The following is a 16,454-nucleotide window of genomic DNA, read 5'->3' as shown; positions in this document are numbered from 1 at the left end:
CAGCTCCCAAGAGGGAGCCCTCTCTTTAGAGGCAGGGTCATAGTCTGCGGAGCAGTGCTGGGTTATAGGCATTTTAGTAAGCAACCATTAAACAGTTTCTGGGTGCCTGCCTGTTCATGCAGTAAGGCCCCCCGCTTGGGTACGGTGGAAGAGGAGCTTGAGGAGCCCTGGCTCAGCAGACTCTGATTGATCCGGTAAGTTGCAGTGGCCCTGGGGGTGAAGGCCTTGTTGAGGGGCCACTGGGAGGTTGTGCCCAAGCCTGTCTTCTCTCTGGGGTGGCTCTGGAGCCTCTTCCTGCCCTTAGCCTGGGCCTTCCCTGGTCCTATTGAAGATCAGCATGATTCCTCTACCTTCAGCTCTTTTCAGAGGCATGCTGCCCCCCCCCCCCCCCCCCCCCCGCCCAGTCCCCAGGGGGCCCCATTCAGGTGGTCAGGACCATCACCCATGCAGCTCTTGGGGAACCAAAAACCAGCACTTAAAATAAAGCTGAATGACAAGAGTCCTGGGCTCTAGTAAATTGTCGTGTGGGCCGCAGTGAGGGACTGCCCCCCAGCCCCAGGAGCCCAGCTTGGTCGGCTCACGGTCGCCAGCCTTTAGTCGGCCTCAGTTGGGCAGGTACAGCCTGAAGTGGTGGGTGGTGATGGGGCCAGGAGGAGAGGTGAGACTAGCTGCTGCCTGGCTGGGCCCGGTCGGCCCTTTGCCTTCGATTCCGTGGGGCCGAGGGGAACCGGTGCCTTCCAGCAGGCCCGCCACCTCCGGGCTCTTGTCTGGGGCCCAGAGGGATCCCTGGCTTCTGTCTTGTCACTGTTCACACTTAGCTCTCCACAAGCTGAACTGCTAAGAAAGACTTTATTAATAAGGTAGGGGAAGGCAAGGAGCGTGGAGACGGACACACCGGTACCAGGGGTTACAAACAGTAAGAAACACTTTATTATAACTTTACAACATATAAATAGCTTGGGTCAAATCTGTGCTTTCTGGCAGCTGGGCATCAAGTCTCGTCCCCTGCAGGCTCCGGCCTTCCTTCACATTGCACTGTTCGCTGGGTGGCTCTGGCCCTGAGGCCTGGCGGTGGAGATCGGAGAAAAGGCCGGGCAGCCCAGTCCCGCGCTCCAGCTCGTGGGGTGGCCTACGCCTGTCATCTGCTTGGATTGCGGCTGGTGTGGAAGGACCGCTCCTCAGGGGTCAGGCCAGCAAAGAAGGGGTGCAGCAGGGCCTCCGCCAGTGTGATGCGCTGGGCAGGGTCAAATTCTAACATCCTCCTCATCAGGTCAAACAGCTGCACGTGCTCCAAGGAGTCCTGGAGCATGTAACTCTGCTCAGGGACACAAGGTGCCTCAGTGTGATGGCAGGGTCGTGGGAAGCCACAGCAGGTCCCTGTGCCTCTGGGAAGCCTTGCTGCAATGGGTTGAGGAGGCAGTGCTGCCTCCCTGGAGGACTACTTCCGCCCTCCTGGACAGTGAGCAGCTCCTTTCCTTTCATGCCTGCGTAGAGCGTTTGGCTCTGAACTTGTCAGGCTACTGGGTAGTCTTGCTGGCTCGGTGCCTCTGCCCCTGCATGCAAAGTCCTGACAGGTGGGTAGAATCACCTCTGCAGAATTCACTTGTCCGGGCACCAAATGCAGTTGACAGAGGCTCTCTGGCCATGTCTAGGTCTTCCCTCCCCCTCACCTCAGTCCTGCCTAGTTCTTCCCAAAACCGAGAGAAGAGGGGGACAGGAAGCAGCAGGGTCTCTGACATCTGGCTCTTCTGGTGTTCCCCCATTACATCCATAGCCACCCTGTGGGGAAGGGGCGGGGCTAAGGGCCCCTCGGGGGCGGTCTGCAAGCAGCCCCACGGCCGGCACCCAGCAGCCTCGGGTGCGGCCTCCCACAGAGCCGGAGCGAGGAGGCAGCTTTTAGCTGCCTGGCCTGTGTCTGCTGTGTGTCTGCCCAGTGCCTGGGGTCTCCTTGGCATGAGTTGAGCTGGGGGAAGCCAGAAACTGACCTTCAGAGGTTTGCAGTTCTCCTTCACATACCGGCCATCAGAGCTGTTCTCATCCCAAACCAGGCCCCCTTTGTAGAAATATTTCTGTTTCCTGAAAGCAAAGGAAAGGAAGGGGTCAAGTGGTAGGGGTGGCAGGGGGCGACGCGTCTTGGGTGGGGGCTGGGGGGCAGACAGCGGCAGTCTGGGGAATGGCTGCGAAGCCAGGTGGGGGAACCCGGCTGGCCTGGTGCAGCAGGGCGGAAAGGTCTGGGCAAGTGGTCTGCCAGGTCACTCAGAGTAGGGGACAGGAGGGAAGGCTGAGAGGAGCCCCGAGGGCACCACCAGGGCTCCTTACCTGGTACGGTGGATCATGTGTGATGGGATGGGCCCCAGGATCTTCTCCATCATCACCAAATGTTCTCGGTTTTCATGGGTCTATTGGAATGGCAGGGGCAGGGCAAGCAGGCGTCAGTACCAGCCTCTGCCCCCTCAAAAAAGTAAGGGACCCTCCTTGCCCCCGAGAGATGTGAACCCACCAGTGAACAGTAGTCCCAGCCTCTGACCTAGTGGCAGCCTGCCAGCCTGTTCGCTCAAGGTCAAGTGCACGCTCCCTAACCTCTAGGGTGGACTTGCCCATCACCGCACCTCTCTCTCCACTGACTTCCCTTACTCTTCCCAGAATGTGCCCCGCCCCGGCCCCTCTCTCTGCCCTCCCTCAGGCCGTGCCCCCTGCCTCAAATGCTCGCTCCTCCTGCCCTGAGCGCCCCACTGCCCCGACCTCAGGAGCCCGAGTGTCCCAGCATGCTGCCCGAGGGGGGGCGGTCACAGGGCTCCCCACGCCAGCCCCTGCAGCCCGCCCGAGGAGCGGCGCTCAGGCGAGCTGCGTGCTGCGGGAGGCTCGGCCTTACCTGGAAGAGCGTGAAGCCCCGGTAGTACTCGAAGAGAATGCAGCCAATGCTCCAGACGTCGCACGGCTGTGCCCAGCCCAGCTCTGAAAGCCAACGTGGGGGGAGACCGTGAGACTCAGCCCCAGGCTCCCAGCCCAGACGTCAAAGGACAGCTGCCGCTCTGGCGAGGCGGGGTTCTTGCCCAAACCCCGACAGAAGACCCTTTCTGCATACGGCCAAGTGAGCCACCACAGAGACACTGGCCCCTGGGGGCGGGCGCATCCCTGCCTCCAGCCCTACCCTCCCGACAGCGGTCCGCTTTATCGGGTGGCGGCTCTCCAGTCACTCACCAAGGATCACCTCAGGTGGGCGATAGTGACGGGTGGCCACGATGGTCGTGTGATGCTCGTGGTCAAAGGTAGCACTGCCGAAGTCAGCTACCCGGATGCTGGTGTTCTTCACCGACTTCTCCTCACAGCTCTGACAGGCAAGGAAACCAGGTCAGGAGTCTGGCCCGGCGGGGCACCCACCCCAGAGCGCGGCCCTGCCCTCTCCCGGCCCGTACCTTGTGCTCATTGTAGAGGGTTTCAAACTCCGAGTTCACAAACAAGATGTTCTCTGGCTTCAAGTCTGTGTGGGTCAGCTGGTTTTCATGTAGAACTGGGGAAGCAGGAAGGACAGAAGCAGAACCTTGAGAACCCCGGCTGCTTCTCAGGCCCCTCCGCCAGCGCTGGGCCAGATTTCACCTCTACAGCTGGCCTGCCGGCGACCCTCGCACCCCCAACCTCTGCAGGGGGCTCGGGGAGCAGAGCGGCCTCTCGCGTTCTCGGTGCTTGGGGCCTTGGCCGGGTCTGATACTTTACAAGAGGGGCAGGGGACGCTTTTCCCATTTCGAAAACCTCCTCAAGCCTCTCCCCGAGGCTGCAGCATCAGCCTGGGGCGGCTCCCTCTCCCCAGCACCAGCTACATTATGTGCGGGTCGGGGGCAAAATGAAAACGCAGGTCCCCTTACTCAGAAGTTTCAAAGAACGTTAAGATGGCAACAACAGAACACTGAACTAAAATAACCACAGGGCCACCCCTGAAGCCAGCCCTGCCTCTTCCCATCCCCCAGCCTAGAAGGAGACCTCTACCTTTCTCCTCCAGTCCCTGCCCCACCACTGGCGGCACCCGGCCGCCACTTAGCACCTTCTGGCTCCAGGCTCCCAGCTGGTGGTCAAGACCGTCCCCGCGGTGTGACGCACCTCTCCCCAACAACGGGCCCTCTCTTCTTCGGAGTGAGTTTCAGCACACGCCGGGGTCTGGGCCCTCACTGAGCTGCTCCCCTCACTGGGAGGGCTCGTCCCTGCCCCCTCCATCTGTGCGGGCCCCGGACAGCCTAGCTCTAGGCCTATCTACCTCCTCTCCAAGGAGCCTCTGCCCTGCACGGACCACGACACCCCGCGGCGCGCGGCACATGCACCTCCAAACGAGGCTCCCAAAGGCCGGCAGGCAGATGGGAAGGGACTGTCGGACGGAGGACGTGTGCGTGGGCAGCGCCCGGGGCTGGGATCTACCAGTCAGCCTTCGACCTTTCCACCCTCTGCGGACGGCGAGAGGCGAGAGGCGACAGCGAGCTGGGCAGATTCTGGAGTGCTCTCTCCTTTCTTCCTGAGTGCCCGAGGCATAGGCGGGCTCAGGCGCCCCTGGAGGTGACCGAAGCCTCTCCCTCCTCCCAGAGAGTCCTCCCTGAAGGCCTTTCAGCCCAAGGGGCCCCGGCGCCTCTCGGGCCGGGCACGATGGTCGGCAGCTGGTGTGAACGGGGGAGTGGTGGCGCGCACACTTACACCGGAGGGCGTGGCAGAGCTGGTAGGCCATGTGCCGGACGTGCGGCAGCGGGTAAGGCTGGAAGTTATTCTCCTTCAGGAACTCAAAGGTGTTCTTGCCCAGGAGCTCAAAGGCGATGCACATGTGACCGTGGAAGTTGAACCAGTCAGACATCAAGACACACAGGCTAGAGGAGAATGATGGGGGGGTGGGGGTGGGGCTCAGTGTCTGCTGGGGGGCTGGCTCCCCGCCCCTCCCTCAGGTGAAGCCGGTCCCCGCTCCTGGGCCCCTGGGTCACACGTGCTCATGAAGAGAGACCATCAGTTACAGACAAAGAGCACGTCTGCCATCAGAGGTCACCCAGATCAGCTCAGGGCGAGGACTAAACCTCCTACTGCCACAGGGTCCTGCCGTCGACTTATGACATGGCCATAATCCCTGCACCTCAGAAAGAGATGGCATCGTGCCTTCCTTTCTCCGGCTCCCGGAACTGAGCTTCCCGAGCCTGCAGGGCTCGGCACGGGGCTGGCGGGAGAGGAAGTGCTCAGCGCGCGCGCGAGCCCCAGCAGCTTCGGGGCTGCGTCTCGTCTGACCCCCGCCATGAGCCATGAGGCCCCTATTTACAGAAGTGGGCCTGGGAGGCGGCCTCAGCGCGCACCGCACAACGGCTAGGGTGGAGCCCGCGCTGCACCCCGAAGGCTCCTCCGGCACAGCCTCTGGGCCCGGCCGCCCGGCCCTGCGCGTCGGGAGAAGGCCTGGCGCCAACCAGGTGAGAGCACACGGCTCCACCAGGGGGTCTAGGCAGTTGGGGCCGGAGCGGACGCCGTCCCCACGGAGAGCTTCCCTCTGCTTCCCTGTGACACTCACAACTTGTTCTCTTTGTCCTTCTCCTTGATTTTTTTGAGAACGTTGATTTCTAGCCGGGCAGCCTCCCGGTACTTGCCCACGTTGCGGATGATCTTCAGGGCAACCTGAGACTTCCCTCTGGGATCCGGGAAGGAAGCAGAGGTTCTCAGGAGAAGTGCCCCTGCCCTTCTCCCCCCACCCTCCACCCCAGTCTGGCAACTCCTGGCAAACACCACTCAGGACTCCAGAATAGGACCTGCTCTGGCGGGCACAGACAGCTGACCCCCAGCCCGCCCCCAGACGACGCCACACCTCCCCTGTCCCGGCAGCAAGCTCCCCTGGCATCTCTGAGTTAGCACGCCAGGGCCAGCCTGGGCTTATCTGATGCCAGCCACTGCCAGCTCCCGGCAGAGTGCGCAGAGGGGTGGAGGCCTAGCCCGCCGGCAGCACCGGCACCAGCTCACTCAGTAACCCGATCTGTAGCCAGCCAGCCCTGACCCTGGCCACGCCATCCCAGCCAGAACCTTCTCGCAGCACCTCTTGACCTTCCTAAAGCACATCTCCAGGTCTGGGCAAACAGCGCCCCCTGGGGTGGGGGTTCCAGGATGGGACGAAGCCTTGGTAAGAGGGTAAGGGTGCCAGCAATAGGGTCTTCTCGCTGGGAGTCCCCGGGGCGCTCCCTTTACTCCACTTCCTCTGCCCCCCCCCCCCCAGCCTGCCTACCAACCAGCCACAGCACGTATCACAGACCGCCGAGTGCCAGGAGGCCCCTTCGGTGTCCAGTGCGGATTTTAAGAACTCCTGCCTCTGCACTTCCCATCCGCCAGCCCCGCCCCATAGGCCACCCGCAGGATGCCAGCAGAGCAGGGGACGTGCTGAGGTTCGACTGCCAGGCCCGGCGGCTATCGGGAAGGGCCAGCCAGACTTCAGAAGCCCGGTGGGGAACTAGACTGAGACAGCCCTGGCCCCTTGAGAGGCCTCCCTCTGGGAGGCTGGCCTTGGTGCCTAAGGAAAAGGCTCTCAGGCCCTAGGGCAGAGGCATCTTCTGGAGAATACCCTTGTTTTTCTTTCCCTCTCCCATTTTCCCAGATTTTCAGGGCTGGGAAAGACCTCAGAGGAAAGGCCACCTGCTCCAGGCTCCCTCAATGGCGTTCTGATCTTCAACACAGGGAGCTCGTCACTCCCACAGGCAGCCGCCACCAGGGTTGGATGGCTCTGAGGATCAGGCCCTTTCGCTGAGGTGAAATTTACCCCCTCATAACCACCCCTCTGGCCAACTCCCTTTGGACCCCCTAAATGTCCCCCGAGCCTTGTGCCTGCCCCTCAGTGACTTCAGAGGCTCACTGCCCCTCCAGCTACTCGGGGGCATGGCCCAGAGAGCTTAGCTGCCCCCGCGTGTCACAGCTCGCAGATCTGCCTCCTGTCCCTCTGGTCCCAGTGCGGTCTACGCGTCCCCATGCCCACTGGCCCCAGCCCTAACCTGGAGGGCCACACTGGGTCTGAGGGGTGGGAACTGGGAGCCCAGGGAGGTTTCCTGTCAGTCACTGTCACTACCTTACATGGAGGCCACAGGGCTAGCTGGATGGCTAGGTCCAACTGTCCTGAGCACCCCGTACGGTGGTACTTGGCGCCAGCACTCAACACCTGGGGGGTATGGGTCAGATCTCTTCACCTCTAACACAGTGGAAAGGTCGTGATGGGCGGCATGTGGCTCAAATGACACAGCAGGGACACGAGCACCTGGTAGCTAAAGCACCAGACCAATAAGAGTGCCATCAGAAGAGGGAGGCAGCGGGCTCCCAGGAGGCAGCCTTCTAGCCCAAGGCAGAGGGGCACGAGTTCTGGTCTGGAGGAATGGCGAGGGGACAAGAGCGTTTCACCACGCAGCCTGGAAGGCAGCAAGGGTCCCCAGAAGCACCCAAACACACACAGAGCCCTGTTCTACCTGCGCACACTCAGAGGGACCCGCAATCAAGCCTGGCCACGTGGGAGAAGGCGGCGGCCGGCTAGGTCAGAGAACCCGAGTCCCGTTCCTCTCAACCGGGCCGCGCACAGCCTCTCAGGCAGACCTCCCGAGCGGGGCAGGGGGGCTCGGGCTTGGTCTGGGCTCAGCACTATTCCGAAACCCCTCCCAGGCCCAACCCGCCACGAGATGGCAGGAAGCGGACCCGGACTGAAGAGCCGGGGCCTCGGCCGTGTGCCCGACAGCCGCCACCACAGCCCCGGGGGGCCGAGGGGCTGCCAGGGCAGCGCCCCTCACGGGCCAGCAGTCCGTGAGCAGGGAGGCCACACGCCTGCACAGCCCCGGGAATTTCTCCCTATTTCAGGGGATCAGCAGAAGCCCAACACGCCCAGGCCAGCACCCTGCTATGGCGCGACCCTTCGGAAAGCCACGGGAGAGGCTCTGACGCCCGCCGCCCTCAGGAACCGCAGGCTGGCTCTGCCCAGGAGGACCGCTCACCTGGCATGGTCCAAGCACTCCACCACCTTGCCGAACGTGCCTTCGCCCAGGTTCCCCACGATCTCATCTAGGAGAGAAAAGAAGCAGGGCATGAGGGCCTGGAGGGCAGAGGGCCGGCAGCTCCTGCAAGTTCACAGCATTCAAATTCTCAAAAACAAAAAAGGTTTCTTTCTCACGGCTACGCTCTTAAAAACAGAAGTTGCTAGTGTCTGTGTCATTCAGGCAATTACTGGTGGCCCCGCTAAGGCGCCACGCGCACTAGAGGCCCCTCCGGGCAGGAGAGGTCTCGTCTAACAAGGGGGGAGAAAGTAGAGAGGTAAAGTTTTACGAAAGGTGGCTGTACATCGCTCTTGGAGCCAATCGCCGATCCGGCACACCAGGTGGCCCTCCTTGTCATCTTCCACACTCCGGCTGCTGCGCTTACTGCTCTGTTGGCTTCTCTGCATGCACCGCCCCCCGAAACGCCATCCGACCAATCGCATGGTAGGCGGTTCCGATTGACAGATTGAGGTGTCAGTCAAAGGCAGAGGTGGAGACGGTGAGGAGCCGGTGGGTTGGTTGGTTGGATTTTCCAGATCCCAGCATTTCATAAGGCACACAGCATATATAACGATAGGGATATTGCAAGGGACACGTCAAGACACAAACTGACTTCAAAAACAGAAAAGTAAAAACAGCTACAGGTATGTAAAGAAAACTCGGACATTATCTAAGAGAAGGGCGCCGCAAACGCTCAGAAAGACGACCAAGCCTCCGCTGCCGAGGGGCCGGGCGGCGCCAAGAGCCCCGGGCCCCGGCTCCCTTCGCCACCGAGGGTCCCCCTCCCGGGCCCTCCCGGGATGGCTCCAGCCAGCGTGAAGACGCAGCGAGAACGGCGCAAGAAGGTGGCTGGCTCAGCCTGGGTCCGCTCGTCCGCAACGGCCAGAGGCCGCTCTGGCTTCAGCTGCACAACGCCCGGCCGGCCCTCGCCTGCCTCAGCTCGCACACGCAGCCCTGCGCAGGCCCGCGGCCACTCGGAGCCAAGCCGCCACCTGCCCCCACACGGGCCTCCGCGGCCACACGTCCCGTCACCACCAGAAACGGCCTTCCGCCGGCAGCCCTCGTGCCGCCCGCCTCGAGCAGGCCAGGCGACCCTCCTACCACGACGGCCCCCACGGGCCCCACGCCAGCTTCTGCCCTGGCCTCGACGCCCACGATCTCACAGGCCGGGCCATCCCGCGCCTCCTGACGACAGAGGGCACCCAGAAGAGAAGAAGCCTGCACTGCCATCCTGCAGCAGTGTGTGGCGGCGTGCACAGAGGCCACCAGGCCGTGCCGGGCCGCCCGCGGTCAACCCTCAAGCCGTGGCCGCTCAAGGAAGTCACAGGAAAGCTGAGCAGAAGAGAAGCCTGGGCCCTGCACCGGTCCCGCCGCCACTCCTCAGGGGCCTCCTGGCCGGCGGGAGGCAAGAGGGATGGGGAGGAGAGGAGAAGACGGCACGCGACCCGACAGACACACGAGGGGCCCGAGCGCGGCGCGGCAGAGATCCGGACCGCCTCCACGCTCCCGACACGGCCAGGCCCCGCTCCCGGCGTGTGGCCAGCCACTGCACAAGGCCTGGGGCTGCGGGCCTTTCTGCCATCCGTCCACGCGCCCCGGCACACGGGCGGCCTGTCCCCGTCTTGACCGCCCCTCACGGGAAGAGGCGAGGCTGCAGAGGGCCCGGCTGGAGGTCAGCGGTCAGAGGGGGAAGCTCCCGGTCTGAGCTGACTGACAGGCCGCCCCTACCCGTGGGCACTCCAGCCAGCGCCCGCGACTGCGGGCCATCTCCGGGTGGAGGGACCGGGCCACGCAGCTCCAGACCACATACCAGCAACCCTATCAGGTTCCCCAAGTGTCCCCGGCCACGCGCACCACGTGGCCCGGGCCCGGAGCAGCATGGAGACACAGACAGGCCGGGGGGCCAGCCGGCGCCAGAACCAGAGCCTCTCTCGCCGCCGCCAATGGCCAGAAGACGGAGGGGCCGGGCCCCCCGCTCGGCCCTGCGCCTGGACCAGACGACACAGACACACACACATGCACGCACACCCAATGCGCGTGCGCGGGGCTGGCAGTACTCACCCAGAGCAGCCAGCCTGAGAGAGGCTAGAAAGGACGGGGCCCTGGAGCCCCAGCCAGTGCACTGTGGCCACCACTCACCGAGGAGGCGCTGCTACAAGACCTGGTGCGGCGTTTGCGGCAGTGGTGGGCGTGCCTGCGGGCCCGGTACGGCTCCCTCTCCCGCGAGCGCCGGCGATGGTGGGACCGGGAAGACCCGTAGCAGTCCTCGCTGAACGACGGGCTCCGCTCTTCGCACCGGTACGTGTCGCTGTCACGGCGCTCCCGGTACCTCCTCTGGTAGGGCAGGCGGTCGTGGCTGCCGGGAGGGGCGTGAGGACACTGGTAAGGTGGGGACCTTCCTCCCACTAGCCCGGGTTTCGCTTCTGGGCAAAAGGCGTGTGGTGAGGCCCCACAACGAGCTCACAGGGCGGCCTGCTGGAGCGGAGGCATGGGGGGGCGGGGGGAGCGTGTGCATGAAGTCCCGCCTCCGGAACCCGGGCAGCTGGCGGCACCCCTCCAGGGCAGGAGGCTCAGCACCGGGCCTCAGAGGGTCCCAGCGCCCCAGAGCTCCCTGTGGCTGCTCACACAGGACGAGGGGCCGAGCTCTGGAAAGGACAGAGGCTGTGTTCTCAACCCCACCGAGGGAGGCTCAGAAGTCAGCAGGGGCGATGCCGGCCTAGAGTCTGGAGAAGGAAGACTCAGACAGAGAAAGGGGCAGCAGGACGGCAGCGAACACAGAGGCCCGGGAACGCAGCTGAGCTCGGGGGGGAGGGGGACAGTGGCAGAGGCGGCAGCCCCCGAAGGAGCCCAGGGCCGCCACGAGCCTCCACGCTGTCTCCCCAGCCCCGCTGAGGGATGGAGCCCCTCCCTCCCACCTAGCCCCCTGTCACCTTCTGGACCGAGATCTCCGGGGTGGAGGCTCCCTTCGAGACGGGTACCGCAGTCTCCCTTCGTGCTCCCGACTGTAAGACCTCCTCCTCTTCCATCGGTAGCTCAGGTACGGGTCTGGCTCAGGGGAGCGGTATCGCTTACAGTGATGCATCTAGGCCGTGGGAAAGAGAGAGCGCTGCTCAATGCGCAGGCGGGCCACCAGCCACCTCCCGCCACTCTGGCCCCCGGGCTGCTCGGGGCGCCTAGGCGCTCCTGAAGAAGAGGCCCATTGTTGTGTTTGGGGGCAGCCCCTCCCAGGGGTTTATGAAGCGAAAAAGAGCTCTGAGGTCACACTGGTCAAACAGCACACGACGGGCAACACCCTCCTGTGCCAATGAACAAACAAACAGCTGCCTCCCCAGCATGGCAGCGCGGGGCCTGGGGGCTCGGGGGCCCGGGGCGCCCGGCAAGCCGGCACAGGTGCAGACAGAAGGGGGCGGGGCTGGTAAGCACCATCCCAGGAGACCAAGGCCAAGGAGAGAGGAGAGCCTCCTGGGTGCAACTCCCTCCTGTCTGTGGGGTCCTATGAAGTGACTGGTCTGTCAAGCCAGAGGCCAGAGTCAAAGGGCTGCTGGCAGGGAGCCAACACACAGGAGCAAAGGGTGAAAGCCCTCAAGTCCGAAGCCAAGTTGCCTGGCTGAGGCCCTGAACTAGACCCCATCAAGGGAGCAAAGACCACACATCAGTGGGAGAGGCCACAGGTGGAAACGAGAAGACCAGCCCTTGGAGGAGGAGGTGCACAGGGTCTTACAAACATTCCCTAGCCGATCCGAGGGGCTGGCCAAACAGACCTGGGGGTCCGTCCAGCCCCTGCTGCTCCACGCTCTGTCTCAGCACCAGCACACTGGGGCCAGCATCCTCAGAGCACCCGAGGTTCTTGCCCAAGACCCCTGGGGCACCCTCCGACCAGCTGAGATGCCATGCCAGCCAGTGCCTCGCCCCCAACCGTACCACCGCTGCTAGACCCCCTGTTCCGGTCCCCTCTCCTGTGCTCATCTCAGACGAAGCCGGAGGGCTGAGTGTCTGGCAAGCTTCTGTGCTCGGAGAGGCAGACCAAAAGGGCCCTACCTCACTGTCCCTGTTCAGCAGGGACTTAAATCCACCACAGGAAATTGTCAGGCTGGACCAGACACCAGCTGAGGAAGATGGCTATGTGAGGCCAACTCACTGTTCCACCCACACCCAGAACGCTGGCCAGCCTTCTTCCCAACCCTTTACTTGGCCTTAGCCAACCTCCAACGGTGGTCAGTCCTGGGCTCGCCTGACTAAGCACATTTGGACAAACCCACTGAGGCTGTCCCATCTCATGAGAAGGGTCTGTCAGGAGAGCTGAATGAACCAGCTCCCCGTGGATGGGCAGGGCAGCCAAGCATATCTGACTAAACCCCTGGGAGCTTCTCCATGATCCTGAGGAAATCCCTGCTCTCGATCTCCCACCAGCAGGTTTCTTCCCCTATCTATCTACTGCCCAGGCCCCAGCAACGCTTGGAGGTAAATACTATGTAAAATCACCAACAGCTCCTCAAGAGCTTAAACTGCTGTTCTGTTTTGACGATCAGCTGACTAATGTTTCACTGTTTTCCTGCAATTACCCTGGGTCAGGTGCCCAAGTTATGGAATGAAGGCAGTATCTCACATCTCCCTAAGTGACATGGAAGATGCTCTGGTGGCCAGGCAGACAAACCACCAGAGCTGGACAATGTGGTCTGGTCCACACCAGGCCAAAGACCTGGGTGGACCTGGGACCTAGGTCCTGGGACCTAGACGATTCTTATTCCCACACATGTTCATGTTAGTGGGCTGAGCACAGATTCAGAGTCAGACAGATTTCGGTCTGAGTCCCGACACCACCACTTCTAGCTGTGTGCCTTCAGGCAAGTTATTAAACTACTCTGGCCTTCAAACTTCTCTTGCAACAAGGGAACAGTAATCTCTGATAGGGCTCTGTGAGAATTAAATTACGCTACTTCTTTAACAGTGCCTAGCACACGCCTTTAGGTCAAACGCATTAATGAAGTCAGCTTTTCATTAACAAGGTTAAAAAGATTCCAAACAACACCTCTGGGTCTATGTTAGGACATAAAGGATATTTTATAAGTCCCTTCCAGGGGGAGAGAGCGCTCTGGATAGAAAACCCCAAACTAAATCCCAGTGCTGCCACTTACTGGCCTCATGACGCTAGGCCTTGGTCATCATACCTGAGAACTGGGAGACAACACCTCCCAGCCAACTTGGCAATGGAGATGACAGGGATGAGAGCTATAAAGTACCACACAAGGTAATCAGAGAGGAGATAACCTCTGCTTCAACACATTCTAGGTAGGGGAAATACTGGGAATACCAGATGTCCCTCATTATCTTCCCAGCCAAGGCTCTAGAACCCATTTCTCTTCAATTATCTCTGAAGCTCTGAGACCACAGCAGATAGGTTAAGGAAGCGAAGGGTCACAATTATGTTCAGGAAGGCTCTGCTCTTACACAGGGAAGAAAGAGATAATGTAAAGGAAACCAGGCCAAGAATGCCACCTTTTCTCTGAGCATAGGCCTAGTTGACTTCTCATTTGCAGTTCCTGGCCAGAGAACTGGGTTGACAAGAAGAGCAGCCAGCCAGGTCAGCGTCTACCCTCCCGGATCCCAGCCACTCCAGCGTCCCATGGTTATTTTTGGCTGACGCTGCCCCACCACTGCAACCTCAAACCTGCCACCTTACAAGCCGCCACCACCGGGTGAAACGCTCCTCCTTTTCAAGGGCATGGAGGAGGGAAGCTGGAAGGCAGCCAACTCCGCCTCGACGGGGGCCTGGCCCAGGCAACTCCCACCTCAGCTCCACACCAGAGCACCCGCACCCGGAACTAAAGCACACACAGACTCCCGGACCAGGGAGCAGCCCGGGCATTTGTACTGTCAGCTTGGCCCGGCCCCTCCCCCGGGCTGGAGCGGCTCCGTCATCACAACAAAACACGCTGGAGGCCTACGGCCCTCGCTCGCGTCCCTTCCTGAGGCGCCCTGGGTCTCAGAGATCTGAGCCCCTTCCCCCATAACCGCCGCCAGTGGCGGCGAGGGGCGACCCGGGAGACAGGCGGATGGCCAGCCTGAGCTAGAATCAAACTTCAGGCCGCGCGGGGAGGAGGAGTCTGCAGGCCTCGAGCAGACGGTATGAGAGGGGTCTGAAGGCTCCTCCAGGCTCTCCCAGGTAGGACCCCGACCCCATTCCGTGGGAGGCGCAGGGCCGAAACTGGATCCCTGCAGGGGCCTCAGAAGCCGCTCTGGCTCAGACTCCGACACCGCGGGATCGAGAGGTCGGGGTCTGCGGTGACCGCCCCTCCAGGGGAGAAGCGGCGGGTCAGGGGTGAGAGGTCGCGGCCGCGGCCAGAGGCGGGCCGAGGGGGAGAAAGAAAGAAACAAGGCCGAGACGGAACCGGGAGCCCGGAGACCCGCACCCAGCGCGCCCGTCCCGCCGACTCACCCCCCGCCGCTGCCGCCGCCGCCGCCGCCGCCGCGGGCCTGGGCCCACACTCACCGTCTCCCAGGATCCGGCTGTGGCTAGGCCCCACTCCCCGCTCCGAGCGCCTCTTCCGCTTCCGGCTCCAGCCTCCGCCCGCGGCGGCCCCGCCCCTCGCGTGACGCAGCCGTCGCCAGTCCCTGCTCGACCCGGCTCGATGGCCTGGCCGCTCTAGGCCCCGACTCGAAGGCTCTGGAGGACCCGCCTTCGCCGCCCCGATTCGGGCGGCAGCAGTGGAGACTGGTTCCGGGAGGGCAGAGGGGACGTTCCCGGCTGCGGCCCGCCCCCCGTCGTGTCGCGACGCACGTAGGCCCCAAGACTCGCCCCGAGAACCGTCCCCGCCCGCGGGCGCCAGGAGCCGAGAGGTGGAGCCCCGACTCGGCCGAGGGACCCTGCCTCCTCTGTGGATCCGACCCCGCCCATGCCCGCCAACCCTTTCCTGCGCGCGGAGAGGCGGGCATTGTTTCGTTGTTGCCTCAGTGAAAACCGGGCGGGCCTTGAGTGTCCGTCTGGCCCCGGGACCCCGGAGGGCGCCAAAGATGACGGAGGCCTGTGTCCTGAGAGGCTCAGGAAGGCTGGCGCCGCTCCCGGTTTCGTGGAAGAAGCAAATGAGACCTTATTCTCTTTGTGTGGGGGTGTCTATTGAAGACCTGCGGCACGCCCGCATTCCCGTGGGCATCAGAACAGTTTCGGGGAAGATCCCCGAGAGCCACGTCGGCGGGGTTTCTGGAGAGACGGGGTCTGGGGGAAAGGGAGTCCCCTTTCCCCTGAGCAGCGCCGTACGCAGACTCGCACTGTGTCTCAGTTAATAAAACGAAAACGCCGCCAAAGGAAAGCCCACGATCAGGCCCCGCGGGCCATTTTTCCGAGTCACGCGACGCCCCCTTTTGCCGAGGCGGCGACGGTGGGATCGCTGAAGCCCCTCCCACCCGCTGTCCCGCCCCTCGTCGGGGCGGGATAACGGGACCCAACTTTCCACAGGAGAAAGCCAAGGTCGGGTCTTTTGGGGGACCTTACGGATTGTGAGCGTTCACGCCCCAGGGCTCTAGCTGGTATCGCCCAGCTAAGCGGGCGGGAGCGGCCTCTGGTGGCCCACACGCCCCGCCAGCGCCGGAGCGGGGGGGCCGGGCATCTTCGCCGGCCCCCGCCCCTCCCGGGACCGCTCGGTGGGGGCGGGTCACGCCCACTCCCCGAATGAGGGCTGGCCACGCCTCTGACGCGAGGCGTCCTCTCCCCGCCGGGACAGGCGCGCTGCGAGTCGGGCCCCTCCTTCCGGAGTTGAGGCTGTTCCTCTGATCTTTGTGGTCTCCGGCTCTCGCCTAAACTGAGGTCCGACGGCGTGGCCTGAGGGGAGTGCTTACTAACCCCCGCGCCCCAGTTCTGTTAGCTCCACCACCCCATCCGAAGTAAACAAGCGAAGCTAAGGCAACACGGAGGCTTGCTACGCTCACGTGGCCTCAAGAACGGATCCCCGTCCCCTTCCAACCAAATGCACCCGCCCCCCAAACAAATTCAGAAGGCGCTTCCAGTGTGCTGTGGGTGACCGAGAGCCCGGCTGCCCCCGCCCGTCGGTCCCGCTCCCTTGGGATCCTGCCTCCGGGGCCGGAGGTAATGAGTTGCCATTCTTGCCCGGGCCCCCTTGCGGGGCCTGTACGACCACACCAGCCTGGTTTCACCTCAGGGTTTCATCCACTCAGCGACGCGAAAGGACTGTGTGTTTCCTTCCCCCCCCCCCCCCCCCCCCCCCCCCTGGTGTGGCCCGCGGTTTCCATGGCTCCTAGAAGCCAGGACCGCGTGGGCAGCTGAGGGTGGAGGAGCTCGGGGAGGCTCCTGTCTCCAGCCCTGCCCTGGGCGCCGGGCTCCGAGGAGGTAAGTCGGGCGCCTCTTCCCACCAGCCCTTCCCACATCGAGAACCCAGGAGTCCCAGCCTCCCGGTAAGGAAGCCGCTCTCATCCTCTGAAATGGAGTAGGAGCCATCT

General features: G+C 63.0%; 1 protein-coding gene across 3 annotated transcripts; it reads right to left on the bottom strand.

The window, feature by feature from the left end:
* Window positions 1-898: 898 nt before the first annotated feature.
* Window positions 899-14,562, bottom strand: CLK3 (CDC like kinase 3). Of its 3 annotated transcripts, XM_021693884.2 has the most exons (13): window positions 14,494-14,562; window positions 10,934-11,085; window positions 10,143-10,359; window positions 8,308-8,404; window positions 7,965-8,031; window positions 5,525-5,641; window positions 4,678-4,844; window positions 3,417-3,511; window positions 3,202-3,331; window positions 2,873-2,955; window positions 2,320-2,399; window positions 1,986-2,076; window positions 899-1,315 (listed from the first exon to the last, which is right to left on the bottom strand). In XM_021693884.2, exons 2-13 carry the CDS (start codon window positions 11,083-11,085, stop codon window positions 1,139-1,141), a joined length of 1,473 nt encoding a protein of 490 aa, XP_021549559.1. In that variant the 5' UTR covers window positions 14,494-14,562; the 3' UTR covers window positions 899-1,138. The 3 variants fall into 3 exon arrangements, with proteins under 3 accessions (XP_021549559.1, XP_021549560.1, XP_021549561.1); XM_021693885.2 differs by having other exon boundaries at window positions 899-2,076; window positions 14,494-14,538; XM_021693886.2 differs by having other exon boundaries at window positions 899-2,076; window positions 14,440-14,509.
* Between the last annotated feature and the right edge of the window lie 1,892 nt (window positions 14,563-16,454).

This window comes from Neomonachus schauinslandi, chromosome 9 (genome assembly GCF_002201575.2).
Source record: "Neomonachus schauinslandi chromosome 9, ASM220157v2, whole genome shotgun sequence".
Taxonomy (NCBI): Eukaryota; Metazoa; Chordata; class Mammalia; order Carnivora; family Phocidae; genus Neomonachus; species Neomonachus schauinslandi.
Note: the sequence above shows the minus strand (reverse complement) of the source record. Positions and strands in the feature narration are given on the sequence as shown.